Below are 18,229 nucleotides of genomic sequence, written 5' to 3'. Positions count from 1 at the left end.
GGTTTCCTGATTGTAACATTAATCAGGAAATTGTTGTCCTCCTTTTTGTCCTAATCCTTCTCAAAAGGAACGTCTTTTGCATAACTTGGATCTTGTGCGGGCTCTAACATTTTACTTACAAGCTACTAAGGATTTAAGGCAATCTTCTGCCGTTTGTTCTTTATTCTGGAAAGCGTAATGGTCAGAAGGCCACTTCTACTACTGTCTCTCTGGTTGAGAAGTTTGATTCTTTTGGCGTATGAGACTGCTGGACAGCAGCCTCCTGAGAGTTATGGCTCATTCCACTAGAGCTGTCTCCTCTTGGGCTTTCAAGAATGAAGCTTCTGTGGAACAGATTTGCAAGGCGGAGACGTGGTCCTCTTTGCATAATTTTTCCAAATTATACAAGCGTTGGTGCCTTTTTCTCCCTCCCTGTTCATTCTGTGTCCTCTAGTGTAGTAATTGGAATGACATTGTGGACTTTCCATGTCATAGAAAAGAAAACCAAATTTATGCTTACCTGATAAATTTATTTAGTTCCGGACATGGAGAGTTTACGACCCCGCCTTCCTCCTTTTTTTGGTATTTTTTAAAATTATAATTTGGCAGTTTTTTTAGTAAACCTCAGGCACCTTTTTCACCCTTGTGTTGCTTACTACTTTCCATTTCCTTCGGGCGGAATGACTGGGGGTTATAGTTTAGGCAATTACACTTAACAGCTTTGATGGGGTGCTCTTTGCCTCCTCCTGCTGTCCAGGAGTTGAATATCCCACAAGTAATTAGAATGACATTGTGGACTCCATTTCTGGAAAGAAAAAAATGTATCGGGTAAGCATAAATTTTGTTATCACTTGCGTGCAACAGCACACGCCACTCGTTATCTAGTCCTTTGTCTTTATGCAACTGACTAGACATTAATTTTATTTAGAGATAAATATTATAAAATTAGGTACAAATCCCTTTATCCAATCTGCTTTGATCAGAAAAGCTTTGGATTTCTAAAAAATGATATAGCGTTCTTTGTAGTGTAATGTTTTATTGTCGATTTAACTTCCGCAGCTGTATGTTAGTACACAGAGACTCTAACTAAATAAATGTAAACTCATTCTTAGCTTTGTCCTGCATATAAACAATACAGCCTGGCTGTAAGTAGATTTGAACTTGCCTTTATTTTCTGTCTTCTAGATTATCTCAAAGTTAATTTTTTTTTTTTTTAAATCTTGCTATGATCAAATAATTATTTATTTTAATTCAAAGGCTTACAATGTTTTGTTAATGCCAGCCTTACGTTTTCTGGCTTTAAATGAGCATTTAGCAACACCAGGCTCAGGATTTTATCCCCCACTTCTGATTGGCTTACAAGCTGTGTCTACTTGAGACCAGCAGCTCTCTGTGTATCCTGGGTGGTACTTTAGTGTTTGTATTATTTGGGGTTAGAGTTAGACTCCGGGTTGACAGTGCTAAAATGACATTCTTGTCATTTTTGCACTATGTCTCTTTAGGTTACATATATAAATGTAATTTTCATTAGTGTATGAATGTATGTTACATCAACATGCAAGTCTGCACACCTTTATGATTGGGGATAGGCCAGTAACTTGTATATACAATCAAAATATCCACCACACACATACTGGGAATGCAGTACTAAAAAAATAGACTTCTCTTGCCATAATCCTCATGCAGGAGAATGTCTGTCTGCAACAACTGAGACATTGCATGATGGTTGTAAGTTCTAGGAGCCAAGGAGAACTTTAACTTTAGGGACTTTCTATCTCAACAAGAGAGTAGGGAATGATGTACACTGTCTAGAATTGCAATTCCTTGTGCAGTCCCTGACATTGAAGAGAATTGCACTTAAAGGGACCGTTCACCCAAAAATGTTCTCCCCTTTAAATTTATTCCCAATAATCCATTTTACCTGCTAGAGTCTATTAAATTTAAAAGTAGCTCCTTTACTCCTATTTCAGCATTTGAAATAGCTGATTTAGCCTGTTATAGCCACCTATACTGAGTTTTTATTCTGGAGTTTACGCTATTGACAAGACTAAGTAAACACAGCCAGCAGACGAAGTTACAATCTCAGTGGGGTGCAGGATAGTTAAGTAATAAATGCAGTTTCTCAAATATTTTATACTCTGCAGCTGGTATAACAAGTCATTGAAAATACATCAATGGGAAAAACAATTTTACAGTGTACTGTCCCTTTAAATTATGTAATAATTTCAGAGGTAAATAATGAATTAGTAAGTAATGTGCATATATTATTTGTTTAATTTGCTATTACTGTGCATTCTTCTAGGGCTTTTGGATCTTGCTACATCTTATTGTGAAAACAGATTGAAGAGGCTATGTCAGCATATTATCAAGCGAGGCATAACTGTGGAAAATGCCTTCTTACTGCTTTCTGCAGCTGTCCGTTATGAGGCAGAGGTACACCTTTTTATATTTTTTTGTTGTTGTTTGTTGGAAAACATGCTTCTAGTTTCATAAGTTAAAGGGACAGTCTTCTCCAAAAGTGTTATTGTTTAAAAAGAGATAATCCCTTTATTACCTAGTCCCCAGTTTTGCACAGCCAACATCATCTGTTACTTTAATATACTTTTTACCTCTGTGATTACCTTGTATCCAAGCCTCTTATCACATGGCAATTTATTATTTATTGACTTGCATTTTAGCCAATAAGTGCTGTCTCGTGCACAACTCCATGGGAGAGAGCACAATGTTAACTATATGGCCCACATGAATTAGCAGTAGCTTGTTGTGCAAAGCTAATAAAAAAAAAGTATGTGATAAGAGGCTGCCTGTAGTGGCTTAAAAACAGGCTGAAATTTAGAGGTTTAAATGTAATGTATATTAATAAAACAATGTTGGTTGTTCAAAGCTGGTGAATGGGTATTAAAGGCGTTATCTGTCTTATTAAACAATAACAATTTTGGTGTTGACTGTTCCTTTAAAGCACACGAAGACCTAAACTTGCTTCTGCAGCCATCTTTTTCTGAATGCTCTTTAGGATAGTTTGATCTGATAAATGTTTGATGACATATCTGGAGACTTGAGCATGTGATTTGAAAGAGAAATATTACCTTTTCTTTCTGACACGGTGAGTCCACTGATCATCATCAATTACTGTTGGTAATATCACTCCTGGCCAGCAGGAGGAGGCAAAGAGCACCACAGCAAAGCTGTTAAGTATCACTTCCCTTCCCACAAACCCCAGTCATTCTCTTTGCCTGCGTTGCAAGGAGGTGGTAAAGTTTAGTTGTCTGATAAGAATTTTCTTCAATCAAGATTTTATTATTTTAAAGCAGAGTAGGTTTGCTCTGATCTTTCCTGGAGTCTAGCCGTAGCCCACGTCAGTCTCTTCAGTAGAGCAGTGGTGGCTTTTAAGCAATTGGGAACTTGTGGGGTACAATCGCCACTGCGCCTCTTACACAGTTTTTGCTGCCCTATCTTGAAAGCCTGAGTAAGCTTGTTGTCTTTCCTTTTTTCCACAGGTTCATGTGAGGGAGGGTACCCTTTCAAACCAGGTGAGCTGTCCTTCTGCCAGACAGAGGTATATTCAGGTAAGTGCCATGTTTATTGTTCTTTTTATAGGGACAATTTGGCACTTAAGCAGTTAAATCTGCATGGGGCGTTTTTAACAATTAATCTTATCAGGGTTAATTTAAAAAAAAAAAATGGGTAGATTATGCAGGCACTGGGGACAAGAGGAGCTTTTATTTTTTTGATGGACTCAGTATTTGTCCTTTTTCTTCATAAATGAAGAGAGTCCACAGCTGCATTCATTACTTTTGGGAATTCAGAACCTGGCCACCAGGAGGAGGCAAAGACACCCCAGCCAAAAGGCTTAAATACCTCCCCCACTTCTCTCATCCCCCAGTCATTCTTTGCCTTTCGTCCCAGGAGGTTGGCAGAGAAGTGTCAGAAGTTTTTGATAGTCTCTTATGGAGGGTAGTACTCATCGGCATGAGACTGGAGTTTTAAGTAGTCCTGTCAGCCTCTCAGTGAGAGCATGGGTGAAAGTTAGTCCTGAGATGCAGGAAGAGTCTTTCTGCAAAACCATCCCGACTAATATTAACCACTCCACAAGCAATTAGCGTTGACAAGTTTCACTGCCTGCTTGGCAGAAGCGACGCTACTATCTGTCACACTTGAAGGGCCGTGTTCCTGTTCCACTGCGTAGATTCCGGTAAGATTGTTTCATTTTACTTTCATCATGGATGTATTGTAATTACAACTGTTTATCCGAGAGGGGCTACAACCTTTCAGGGATAACTTTAACATAGGGTCTCAGTGAGGCTCCTTTTTGTATCTAGGAATCGAGGGTTAATATCTCCTTAGGGGGTTATTGAACAGGGGGGGGGTTGATAATCATGTTTGTTATGTGATTCTGTCTGCTACTGTGTAGTGTTGCTTCGGGTCATGGCTATTTTGGAACATAACGGCCTATGTCTAGCGACGCGGCCTTTACGGTTGGGCACGCTTTTGCATGGACTGCATGGTTTACCTTGTGATTCCATTTCTGCATTCCTGACAGTGTGGCGACGGAGAGAGTCCACTTACTAGAGTTTTTTACTTTTTTATATAGCAAGTGTATTTCATATTACTTTTGTATAGCCTGAGGAAACAGCCCTTTTGGAGGCTTAGAAACGCGTCGCTTTGTTTTATAAATAAATATATGCTTTTTGATACACTTGCTGCTTTTATTTTGGAGTATTCCTTTTATTCTCTTTTTGACATATACCGTGTGGTCGGTGAACGGTCAATGTCTACACCTAAGTACGGTCTTTTGGGTGACTGAAGGGTCCCAGCCTGCTGTGATTGCACCTGGAGTTGCGCTGCTTTGTGTAAGTTTTACCAGTAATTACTAATTTTGTATATCCAAACTGCTGGGCTATGGATTTCGTTTTATGTCACTAACAGGAATCTGGCTGCTGTTAGCTGGCTTTTGTTCCAGTGTCTCTGTTGTGGGCACACAGTGAGCTGAACCACTGCTAATTGATCCAGCCTGCGCCACTTGCACCTTTTGGGTGCTCTACGTTTGTGAGTATATATCACATTACTGTTCTATTACTGTGCAGACAATACTAGGCCATATTGGCGCCTCTGTGTCTCCTTTTTCCTGGCGACTGAGAAATCCTAGTCCACAGGTGTCTGGTTCTCTGGAGGTGGGGAGTGCCTCAGCCACTGGGGGTGTAAGGTGCTGTTTAGATTTTTTTTTTTTCCGTGTCCCAGTTATGTAGGATTCTGATTTTTTTGGAGACAGATGTCTCTGATTCAGTCTCTACTTCTTGCAAAGAATATGAATTGTCCTGGGTGATACATGCCCATCAGTTATGTTTCGAATGCCGTTTTAGAGTGCTCTGTTCCTCAGGATCTAGGAATCAGGTGCCCACTGAGCCATCCACCTCTGGGGATTCTATTTCCCACAAGACGAGTTCCCTACCACCAACTCTTACTACTCAAGCAGGTAACCCAAATGCTACTTATCCTTCTATGGAGTGTGGCCTGTTCCCACCGAATGTTACGTCACGGTTCTGCATGGCCGTATCTTTGGCGCTGGCGCATCTGTGCCTTCCGGGGGTGTGCTTACAATATTGTCTGTGTTCCGTTAACCGGGGCTCGTTAGGCGTGGAATTGCCTGGTCCATTTCAACCCTCCGGGGGAGCGACTGCACCTGAGGCCTCAGGGGGTCAACCTTAGGGGCCGGTGTTTTCTTTTGTCCCGACGGAGGTATGTTGCGCCTTTCATTATAGACTGGCGAGCTTTCGTGTTCTACTAAGGCAAGTTTTTGGATCCCACTCTTAATGGGTTTGGGGATTCTTAGTCTTAATCTTCGACTGGCTTGCATGCATAGACCTGAGGGGATGAAGTCATCTTCTTAGTCTTTGTTATTGGTGTATCCTTCTCCAGTTCTGAGCTTGGAAGTTTTGGACCCCTGTCGGGCTGGTCCTGCGGGTCTGTCCGTTCTTCCTGGGCGATAGCCTACGGGTTGCCTTATCCTTTATTTTCATCCGGTGAGGATGATTTTTATTTGGTCTAAAGCTCATGTTGTGGTGTGATGTTTCCTTTGGGAACTTTCTTCTCTGGAATTGATACCTCGCGATTTTGTGGTCGCTTTGTTTACAAAAGTCTGTCTGACTGTTCTTTATCCCTCCATCTCGGGGGAGACTCTGTGGCCTTGACAGTGCTGGGGCCCTTGGTTTCAGGCTGGTCCTGACTTGGTACAGACCCTTCTGTCTTTGAGGCCTAGTTCAGACACATGGCGCTTTTTTATGTCCGGTTAGTCCGGTGAGGGCGTTTAGTGATCACAATATGATTTGTGGTATTTACTTGTTTTATTTTGCAAGCTGCAACTAGCATTCTGAGAGGACTTGAGGGTCCGTGGTTGCTTAGGGGCATGGAGGATTGGTTTAGTCCTCATTCGCCTTTCAGTCTAGTGGGCTGGGACTCGGTTGAAATCTGCGGCGAAAGGCTTATTCGTTTTGGATTTTTCCGGGAGCTAGAGTGTTCCTTCCCGTTGTGGGTTGGAGGCTTGGAGGAGTTAGGTCCTTCATACCGCCGTTCTTATGGTTTGGCCTTTCATGGTCTCTTTTGAAGTGTCCTTTTTAGGACTTGTTCCTTTTAGAGGTTCTCTTCCTTTGGGTCGAGACTTTCTGGACTTCATCCATTTTTCTGGCGGCTTTGGCCACTTAATTAGGAAGTGAAGGCCGTGAGACTCTGTCTTCCTTCGGGAGTTGGTCATCTCCATATCAGGGGAATAGGAGGTGTTGTCTCTTTTTCCAAGCTTTTTGCTTAGGGGATGTTTTTTTGCCTGGGTTCGGGATGCTTTGAATTCTTCTCCCTTGGCTGTGGTCCTCTGGAACGTTAATCTGAAAGGATTATGGAGACTAGCCTTTTTTTTTCTACTCTTTCGGGTGACTCTGTTCTCGTTCTCATTTCCCCTAGTGTTGCCCTTGGGGCCTTTGGGCTCTAGAGAGAGTGCGTGACTTTGTCGCGGCTTAGCACCTTGTTGGGGGGGGGTGTTGTCTTCCCTTTGGGCTGGGAATTACGAGTGAGTCCTGTACCTATTCTCCGGGTTTCTCTGTTCTCATCCCCTGTGAGGTCTGATTGCTTCAGACAGGGTATCTTGTGTTCCCTGGGGTGTCGTTCATTCTAGGACGATTCTGGGTCCCGGGTTCTTGTCTAGGATTTTTCTTGGATGTCTGTAGACTTACGATCCTGTGGACTGGTTCGGGACTACCCAGTTTTTTTTTTTTTAAGGGACCCTATGTTGCGACATAGGGGCTAGCTCATTGGGCTTGCAAGCAGGAAGGCCAGAGTTCACATCCACCTTCGGTACTGGTTATAAACTTTAAGGCCTGACTTGTCCTTCGGACGGAGTTTGCTCCTCTTCATGGGGAGTTTTTTCTCTGTTGGGTCAACAGTGGTGTCTGGATGATTTTTTTTCATTCGGTCCGTGTTTTGATCATACTATGGCTTCATGTCTTGGGGACATATGGAGGGATGTTGTATCAGGTGGCTTATTTCTGTAAGGGGCAGCATCTTCTGCTCTGTGGGCTCTGTTCCACCTGTTGGAATTTGATCTCTCTACGTAGAGACTGTCTAAGAGAGCTGTGACAGGTCTTCCTACGGATCTATTGCACTTTTCTCTGTTCCAGGTCCCAGGGGGTTCTCCTTGGAAGTGCCTTATTTTTGAGGAGCGGCTTGGGTTTGCACCCGAGCTCTGAGGTGGGTGAGTCCCCCCTTTTTTCTTTCCATTCCCTGAGTGCTTGTGGTTGGGGTCTTTCTGTCCCCCCTGTCTATCAGACATGTCTGTCGCTTGGGCTGGTCCGGTGTTGGAGCAGGATCTGAGATCTTTTGCTCTGCTAAACTTGTCCTCTGAGCATTCGAGGTACGGTAAGCCTCTTGAGGTTTCTCCTTTCTCCATGTTCAAGATTTGTGGGAAAGACTGGCGACTCTTAGCCTGCGACGTTATCTGCTGGTTAATGGATACTTGGCAATCTGAAGGATCCTATCTTCAGCTGCTTTCTGCTTGCTCTGCAAGTATTTAAGTTTCAGAGTCATTTTTAGATGACTGCAGTGTTATTTGAACTTGCTGCACAAGGTTTCTTTTCTGAATATTTCGGCATTCTGAGCTACCTTTTTGCGACTTGGGGACCTTCAGTTGCTTTTTAAGAGTGCGGTTGCACAGTGTTAGGGGAAGATCCCCTCTGTTTCAGACTCCTGGTCTTATTCCGTGGTTTGTTTTTCTGAGGTTCTGGATGTTGCCTCCCCTTCTTTCTATGAGTCTGGTGGGTCTCTGTTGGTCTGAAGTTCCATATGCTAGCTAGACAGCTAGCTCAGCATACTAATGCACTATGGCTACTCTGCACTGTAGCAAACCGAGGGTTGCAAGTTCGATCCTCTGTGTTTTTTTTCTTCTTTGTGGAAGAATACAGTAGCTTGTTCCCTTTCTTTAGTAAGGGGTGTGTTGTTTGGGGATCGACTGCTGGGTGAAGGAGGCTGTTGACTCAGTCGAGTCTAGTTCCTGCGTTCTCTAGCAAGGCTTGTGGACTATCTGCGGTCAATGTCCTTGGGCCTCTTCCTTTTCTTCTATAAGGTACGACGAGTCCACAGATTCATCCTTTACTCGTGGGATATTATCCTCCTGCTAACAGGAAGTGGCAAAGAGCACCACAGCAGAGATGTCTGTATAGTTCCTCCCTTAGCTCCACCCCCCAGTCATTCTCTTTGCCTACTCTAAGTACTAGGAAGGGTAAAGTGAAAGAGGTGATAAAATATTAGTTTTTTATTTCTTCAAGCAAGATTTTTTTTTTATTTTAAATGGTACCGGTGTGTACTATTTACTCTCAGGCAGCAGATGGATGAAGACTTCTGCCTGGAGGCTGATGATCTTCGCATTTGTCACTAAGATCCAGTGCAGTTCCCACAGAATGGCTGAGGAACACAAGAAACTTCAGTGTGAGGAATGTTTTCATGCTATAAGCAGTGAGGTATGTTCAGTCATTTTTTTTCTGGAGAGACTGTGGTATTTCAGAATTGGCTGACAGTATCCCTATGAGGGAGAGGGTAAGCAGTAATCCTAAAAGACAGAGGGGTAGTACTAAGCTTGCATATGGGGCTAATAAAAAATGGTTGACACTGAGTTTGAATGTTTGTGGGCAAACGTTTTGTGAACTGGGAGTGCTGATAACGTTTTTGGGACAATAATGTTTTTTGGAGACTTTATTGAGGGTACACTTGGCTTCTTCTTTGGGCTTCAGAACCCACTTTGCTAGTTTGGAACCGCTCTGGTGCAGTTCATTTAGGCTAAAAAAAAATAGTGAGATGGGCGGGGCCTATTTTCGTGCCTCAGATGCGCAGTTGTATTTACAAAGCAAGCAGCAAGCTCCAACTCCGGTGGGCCCTTGTGGAAGTGTTGGGCCAAATTTCGAAGCTTTAACCCCATGTTTCCAATCTTTGAGGGCAGGTAGGCGCCACAGCAGGGCTGTGGCGAGGTGCACGGGGTGTTTTGTCCGGATTTAGGCCTTATTAACGATCCGGTTTTGCACAGTAAAGGGTTAACTGTTCCTTTCTTTGTGGGGCAATCTCAGCTGCATTATTTGTATATGATATCAAAAAATTTAAACGATTGGTGTATTTTAAGGCAGTTTTGCAGAACGTGTATGCTTTTTTTTTCTCGTAAAGGGACAGTAAACCTTAAAAATAATGTTATATAATTCTGTACATAGTGCAGAATTATATAACATTATTTAGGTGCTATAGCCATAAAACCCTTTTTTACCTTTTAAAATGTAAAAATGACAGCGCTTTTACAGACCCGCTCTCTGCTGAGCGGGTCTGTAATATTTAGTCAGCGCATCGGGCCAGCTGTATAGTCACAGCCCGGCCCGATCGCGCCATAAGACTAAGTGCAGCTCGCTCCTGTCACAGGAGCGAGCTGCACTTAGTGCTATGGAGCGGTCGGGCCGGGCTGTGACTATACAGCTGGCCCGATGCGCTGACTAAATATTACAGACCCGCTCAGCAGAGAGCGGGTCTGTAAAAGCGCTGTCATTTTTACATTTTAAAAGTTAAAAAGGGTTTCTTTCATGTAATTAGCAAGAGTCCATGAGCTAGTGACGTATGGGATATACATTCCTACCAGGAGGGGCAAAGTTTCCCAAACCTCAAAATGCCTATAAATACACCCCTCACCACACCCACAAATCAGTTTCTTCAGGATGGTTTGGATAAAGGTTTGTCTGCAAGTTCCTTGAAAGGACAAATCTCTGCTCTTTCTGTTCTTTTTCATAGAAAGATTGCTAATCTTCCTGATATTCATTGTTTTGTACAAGCTTTGGTTCGTATAAAACCTGTCATTAAGTCAATTTCTCCTCCTTGGAGTTTGAATTTGGTTCTGGGGGCTCTTCAAGCTCCTCCGTTTGAGCCTATGCATTCATTAGACATTAAATTACTTTCTTGGAAAGTTTTGTTTCTTTTGGCCATCTCTTCTGCTAGAAGAGTTTCTGAATTATCTGCTCTTTCTTGTGAGTCTCCTTTTCTGATTTCTCATCAGGATAAATTTTTACCTAAGGTTGTGAATTCTAACAACATTAGTAGAGAAATTGTGGTTCCTTCATTATGTCCTAATCCTAAGAATTCTAAGGAGAGATCATTGCATTCTTTGGATGTAGTTAGAGCTTTGAAATATTATGTTGAAGCTGCTAAGAATTTCCGAAAGACTTCTAGTCTATTTGTTATCTTTTCCGGTTCTAGTAAAGGTCAGAAGGCCTCTGCCATTTCTTTGGCATCTTGGTTGAAATCTTTAATTCATCATGCTTATGTCGAGTCAGGTAAAACTCCGCCTCAAAGGATTACAGCTCATTCTACTAGGTCAGTTTCTACTTCCTGGGCATTTAGGAATGAAGCTTCGGTTGATCAGATTTGCAAAGCAGCAACTTGGTCTTCTTTGCATACTTTTACTAAATTCCACCATTTTGATGTGTTTTCTTCTTCTGAAGCAGTTTTTGGTAGAAAAGTACTTCAGGCAGCTGTTTCAGTTTGATTCTTCTGCTTATAATTTCAGTTTTTTTCATTATAAGATTTAAACTTTATTTTGGGTGTGGATTATTTTCAGCGGAATTGGCTGTCTTTATTTTTTCCCTCCCTCTCTAGTGACTCTTGCGTGGAAGATCCACATCTTGGGTAGTCATTATCCCATACGTCACTAGCTCATGGACTCTTACTAATTACATGAAAGAAAACATAATTTATGTAAGAACTTACCTGATAAATTCATTTCTTTCATATTAGCAAGAGTCCATGAGGCCCACCCTTTTTTGTGGTGGTTTTGATTTTTTTGTATAAAGCACAATTATTCCAATTCCTTATCTTTTTATGCTTTCGCACTTTTTTTCTTATCACCCCACTTCTTGGCTATACGTTTAAACTGATTTGTGGGTGTGGTGAGGGGTGTATTTATAGGAAACTTTGCCCCTCCTGGTAGGAATGTATATCCCATACGTCACTAGCTCATGGACTCTTGCTAATATGAAAGAAATGAATTTATCAGGTAAGTTCTTACATAAATTATGTTTTTATGGCTATAGCACCTAAATAATGTTATATAATTCTGCACTATGTGCAGAATTATATAACATTATTTTTAAGGTTTACTGTCCCTTTAAAGGCGCAGTACCGCTTTTTAAGATTGTTATTTTTTCACTAAATAAAGTGTTTTCAAGCTTGTTTGTGGTCATTACTAGCCTGTTCAGCATGTCTGACTTTGAGGAAAGCTAGTGTTCAATGTGTTTGGAAGCCATTGTGGAACCCCCACTTAAAATGTGTCCCTCATGCACTGAAAGGGCAATAAATTGCAAAGAACATATTTTAGCTGATAATAGTATGTTGCAGGATGATTCTCAGTCAGAAGGGAATCGGGGTATGCCATCTAATTCTCCCCAAGTGTCACAACCATTAACGCCCGCACAAGCGACGCCAAGTACTTCTAGTGCGTCTAATTCTTTCACCCTGCAAGATATGGCTGCAGTTATGAATACTACCCTCACAGAGGTTTTATCTAAGCTGCCTGGGTTGCAGGGGAAGCGCAGTAGGTCCGGTGTGAGAGTAAATGCTGAGCCCTCTGACGCTTTATTAGCCATATCTGATGTACCCTCACAATGTTCTGAGTTGGGGGTGAGGGATTTGCTGTCTGAGGGAGAGATTTCTGATTCAGGAAAGATGTTCCCTCAGACAGACTCAGATATGACGGCTTTTAAATTTAAACTAGAACACCTCCGCTTGTTACTCAGGGAGGCTTTAGCGACTCTGGATGATTGTGACCCTATTGTAGTTCCAGAGAAATTGTGCAAAATGGACAGATATCTTGAGGTCCCTGCCTACACTAATGTTTTCTCCAACATTGGTGTGTCCGGTCCACGGCTTCATCCTTACTTGTGGGATATTCTCTTCCCCTACAGGAAATGGCAAAGAGAGCACCCAGCAAGAGCTGTCCATATAGCTAACCCTCTGGCTCCGCCCCCCAGTCATTCTCTTTGCCGCTCTGAACAAGTAGCATCTCCACGGGGATGGTAAAGAGTATGTGGTGTTAGTTGTAGTTTTTTATTCTTCTATCAAGAGTTTGTTATTTTAAAATAGTGCCGGTTTGTACTATTTACTCTAAAACAGAAAAGGATGAAGAGTTCTGTTTAAAGAGGAGTATGATTTTAGCAGCAGTAACTAAAATCAATTGCTGTTCCCATGCAGGACTGTTGAGCCCAGAGAACTTCAGTTGGGGGGAACAGTTTGCAGACTTTTCTGCTCAAGGTATGATCAGTCATATTTCTAACAAGACATGTTAATAATGGTAGAAGACTGTCAGATTTCCCTTAAGGGGTAAGTAAGCCATTTTCTCAGACTCATAACAGATTAAGGCTTACAAATGGGCTCTACACTGGTTGACACTATTGTGGGCTAAATCGATTGTTTTATTTCATATTTTAATGGCATTTAGAGTGTTTTGTGCACTTAAAAGCACTTTTGGGAACGTTTTTATCGCCTGGCATTGAGTTAGACGGCTATTTCAGTCAGGAAGGCCCCTTCACTCTGGTATGCAGAGGAAGGAGGCCCCGTTTTCGCGCCTCAATTGCGCAGTTTACTTCCATGGCAGTGCATGCAGCTTCATGTGAGGGGTCCTGTGGCATACTAAAACGGACTCTGGAAGGTTTATTTCATTGCTGAATAACTCTCGGGGAAGGTAAAAAGCCGCAGCAAGGCTGTGGCTGTGATTGTAGTGTACTAAAATTGTCTAATTGAACAAATAGCTCCGGTTTGCTCATTTTAAGGGTTAAAGTCTTGAAACTTGGTGTGCAATACTTTCAAGGCATTAGGACTCTGGGGTGAAAATTTTGTAAAAATCAGACATTGCCTTCATTGTTTTTCAATATATCAGAAATAAAGTGTGCCTGTTTATTATTCTTTAAAAACGCTTTTATTGCCTTATTAGCCTGCCAAATTCTGTCTAACATGTCTATACCTTCAGATGGCTTATGTTCTGTGTGTATGAAAGCCAAGGTGGTTCCCCCAATTAATGTTTGTGCAAATTGTGTCATAGCGTCCAAACAAAGTATGGACAGTACTGCCACATTGAATAAGATTGCCCAAGATGATTCTTCTAATGAAGGTAGTGGGGATAGTTCATCATCCTCTCCTTCTGTGTCAACACCAGTTTTAAATATATTTAAACAGGAGCGCTGTAGCTAAAGGTGAATGTGAAACAAATTAAAACAGGTGATAGATTCCCAAAAATACGTGTTAAAACATCAATGCTGATAAATTAAAAACAAGTGGTAAATTCCAAAAGATACGTTTCAAAACATCAATGTTGGTAAATATTAAATAGTGACAAATACTTAGTGCAAAAATCATTCGTGCATATTATGAATAATCAAAAAAGGGCTTGGTGCAGCAAAATAAACTAAAATGAATTAAACAGTGACAAGTTAAGTGTGGTTTGCAAGGCTCTGCCTAAAAATATTTAATGTAACATATAAAAATACAGAATAAAACACATATACTAAAAACGGACGTCTCCGTATCAAAAAAATTTTGCCAATACACAGATTTTTTCAAAATGTGTCTCCTTATGGCCAGAAATGGGATAAAGCAGTCCCGGTAACAGTTATTATGTGGATAGATGATGCAGGCTTACCCCCAAACAGTTGTGGCTTTTTGATGAAGCAAACGATGAAATTACCGCCGTGGCGGAAGTGACGTCACTTAAGGGGGCGCTGGCCCGACTGAGCACTCCGATTGGTTTCTATTGCGGTCGCTCTCAGGTTGCAGCTGCTTAGTTCACAGTGGCAAGGTATCCGCTCTTTATGTGCTCAAATGCACGCAGGATACTGACAACGGTAGTTTTGTGCTGAATGCGACTGTTTAGAGTAGATGCAAAAGTTCCATTTATAACCTTCAATAAGGCTTAATAATGTTGGTACACAAGCAAATACCAGGAGGATGCCAAATTCTTTTAAAAGTTCCACAGATGACAAGCTGTATCACTCTGTAACAGCAACTGATAGCTGTGAGATGCTTCTCAAAATCAGAAGTGGGCAACAAACATCAACGCGTTTCTCCCTCTGCAGGGCTTTCTCAAGACCTTAAGTGACGTCACTTCCGCCACGGCGGTAATTTCATCGTTTGCTTCATCAAAAAGCCGCAACTGTTTGGGGGTAAGCCTGCATCATCTATCCACATAATAACTGTTACCGGGACTGCTTTATCCCATTTCTGGCCATAAGGAGACACATTTTGAAAAAATCGGTGTATTGGCAAAATTTTTTTGATACGGAGACGTCCGTTTTTAGTATATGTGTTTTATTCTGTATTTTTATATGTTACATTAAATATTTTTAGGCAGAGCCTTGCAAACCACACTTAACTTGTCACTGTTTAATTCATTTTAGTTTATTTTGCTGCACCAAGCCCTTTTTTGATTATTCATAATATGCATGAATGATTTTTGCACTAAGTATTTGTCACTATTTAATATTTACCAACATTGATGTTTTGAAACGTATCTTTTGGAATTTACCACTTGTTTTTAATTTATCAGCATTGATGTTTTAACACGTATTTTTGGGAATCTATCACCTGTTTTAATTTGTTTCACATTCACCTTTAGCTACAGCGCTCCTGTTTAAATATATTTTTATCTGTTTTGTACATGCCTATATCAGGGACTTTTTAGGTATATCAGGAGTTTGGTGTTTTTACTCTGCGCTTTTTATTCCATATTTCTAGAATCAACACCAGTTTTGCCTGCGCAGGCGATACCTAGTACGTCTAGCGCGCCAATGCTTGTTACTATGCAACAGTTAACAGCAGTAATGGATAATTCAAATCTGTTATCCAAACTGCCATCCTACCCTAGAAAGCATGACAGCTCAGTTTTAAATACAGAAGATGAGCAGGTTGGCGCTGAGGACAATTTATCAGTTATACCCTCACATCAATCTGAATTGGCAGTGAGGGAGGGCCTGTCTGAGGGGGAAATTTCTGATTCAGGAAAAGTTTCTCAGCAGGCAGACACTGATGTCGTAACATTTAAATTTAAGTTAGAACATCTCCGCTCCCTGCTTAAGGAGGTCCTAACTACTCTTGATGACTGTGATTCTTTGGTAATTCCAGAGAAATTGTGCAAGATGGACAAATTCTTAGAGGTCCCAGTGCACGCTGATGCCTTTCCGATACCCAAGCGGGTGGCGGATTTAGTGACTAAGGAGTGGGAAAAGCCAGGTATACCTTTTGTTCCACCTCCTATATTCAAGAAAATGTTCCCCATTGTTGACCCCAGAAGGGACGCATGGCAAACGGTTCCTAAGGTTGAGGGGGCAGTGTCAACGTTAGCTAAGCGCACAACTATTCCTATTGAGGACAGTTGCGCTTTTAAAGATCCTATGGATAAAAAATTGGAAGGATTGCTAAAAAAGATATTTGTTCAGCAAGGTTTCCTGCTTCAACCAATCTCGTGCGTTATTCCGGTCACCACGGCAGCATATTTTTGGTTCGAGGAACTAGAACATTCGCTCCAAAAAGAGACTCCATATGATGAAGTCATGGACAGAATTCACGCACTAAAGTTGGCTAATTCCTTTATTTTGGATGCCGCTTTCCAATTGGCTAAGTTAGCGGCGAAAAATTTGGGGTTTGCAATAGTGGCGCGCAGAGCGCTTTGGCTAAAATCCTGGTCGGCGGATGTGTCGTCCAAGAATAAATTGATTAATATTCCTTTCAAGGGTAAGACCCTTTTCGGGCCGGAATTGAAAGAGATTATTTCAGACATTACTGGTGGAAAGGGACATGCCCTCCCACAGGATAGGCCTTTCAAGGCTAAGAACAAATCTAATATTCGTTCCTTTCGCAATTTCAGGAATGGACCGATCCTAACTCTGCGGCCCCCAGACAAGAAGGCAACTCTTCCCAGCCTAAGCCAGCATGGAAACCATTGCAAGGCTGGAACAAGGGTAAACAGGCCAAGAAGCCTGTTGCTGCTACCAAGACAGCATGAAGGGGTAGCCCCCGATCCGGGACCAGATCTAGTAGGGGGCAGACTTTCTCTCTTCGCTCAGGCTTGGGCAAGAGATGTTCAGGATCCCTGGGCACTAGAAATAGTCTCTCAGGGGTATCTTCTAGAGTTCAAGGAACTTCCTCCAAGGGGAAGGTTCCACATGTCTCGCTTATCTTCAGACCAGATAAAGAGACAGGCATTCTTACATTGCGTAGGAGACCTATTAAAAATGGGAGTGATAAACCCAGTTCCAACAGCGGAACAAGGTCTGGGTTTTTACTCAAACCTGTTTGTAGTTCCCAAAAAAGAGGGAACTTTCAGGCCAATTCTGGATCTAAAAATTCTAAACAAATTCCTCAGAGTTCCATCATTCAAAATGGAAACCATTCGGACAATTTTACCAACAATCCAGGAGGGTCAATATATGACTACCGTGGACTTAAAGGATGCGTACCTGCATATTCCTATCCACAAAGATCATCATCAGTTCCTGAGGTTCGCCTTCATGGACAAACATTACCAGTTCGTGGCTCTTCCGTTCGGTTTAGCCACTGCTCCCAGAATCTTCACAAAGGTGCTAGGGTCCCTTCTAGCGGTTCTAAGACCGAGGGGCATTGCTGTAGCACCTTACCTAGACGACATTCTAATCCAAGCGTCGTCTCTTTCCAAAGCAAAGGCTCATACAGACATTGTTCTAGCCTTTCTCAGATCTCACGGGTGGAAGGTGAACGTAGAAAAGAGTTCCCTGTCTCCGTCAACAAGAGTTCCCTTTTTGGGAACAATAATAGATTCTTTAGAAATGAAGATCTTCCTGACAGAGGTCAGAAAGTCAAAGCTTCTAAACGCTTGTCAAGTTCTTCACTCTATTCTTCAGCCTTCCATAGCTCAGTGCATGGAAGTAGTAGGATTGATGGTTGCAGCAATGGACATAGTTCCTTTTGCTCGAATTCATCTAAGACCATTACAACTGTGCATGCTCAATCAGTGGAATGGGGACTATGCAGACTTGTCTCCCCAGATTCAAGTAGACCAGGTAACCAGGGATTCTCTCCGCTGGTGGTTGTCTCACGATCACCTGTCTCAGGGAATGAGTTTCCGCAGACCAGAATGGGTCATTGTCACGACCGACGCCAGTCTCTTAGGCTGGGGTGCGGTCTGGGACTCTCTGAAAGCTCAAGGTCTATGGTCTCGAGAAGAGTCTCTTCTTCCGATAAACATTTTAGAACTGAGAGCGATATTCAATGCGCTCCTGGTGTGGCCTCACCTAGCAAAGGCCAGATTCATAAGGTTCCAGTCGGACAACATGACGACTGTAGCGTACATCAATCATCAGGGGGGAACAAAGCGTTCCTTAGCGATGAGGGAGGTATCCAAGATCATCAAATGGGCGGAGGATCACTCCTGCCACCTATCTGCAATTCACATCCCAGGAGTGGACAACTTGGAGGCGGATTATTTGAGTCGTCAGACTTTTCATCCGGGGGAGTGGGAACTCCACCCGGAGGTTTTTGCCCAGTTAACTCAACTATGGGGCATTCCAGATATGGATCTGATGGCGTCTTGCCAGAACGCAAAGGTTCTTCGATACGGGTCCAGATCCAGGGATCCCAAGGCGACACTGGTGGATGCATTAGTGGCGCCTTGGTCGTTCAACCTAGCTTATGTATTTCCACCGTTCCCTCTCCTTCCCAGGCT

At 42.3% G+C, this 18,229-nt stretch overlaps 1 protein-coding gene across 3 annotated transcripts in view; it reads left to right on the top strand.

Annotated features, from left to right (window-relative positions):
• RCBTB1 (RCC1 and BTB domain containing protein 1) overlaps positions 1-18,229 on the top strand; it is a 98,294-nt gene that overhangs the window by 59,256 nt on the left and 20,809 nt on the right. For all 3 annotated transcript variants that reach the window (XM_053708367.1, XM_053708370.1, XM_053708369.1), the window contains one exon: positions 2,282-2,412. In XM_053708367.1, the coding sequence (XP_053564342.1) occupies positions 2,282-2,412 (131 nt within the window). The remainder of the gene's footprint in view (positions 1-2,281; positions 2,413-18,229) is intronic.

This window comes from Bombina bombina, chromosome 3 (assembly GCF_027579735.1).
Source record: "Bombina bombina isolate aBomBom1 chromosome 3, aBomBom1.pri, whole genome shotgun sequence".
In the NCBI taxonomy this organism is placed as follows: domain Eukaryota; kingdom Metazoa; phylum Chordata; class Amphibia; order Anura; family Bombinatoridae; genus Bombina; species Bombina bombina.
The sequence above is the reverse complement of the archived record's forward strand: the minus strand, read 5'-3'. Positions and strand labels throughout refer to the sequence as shown.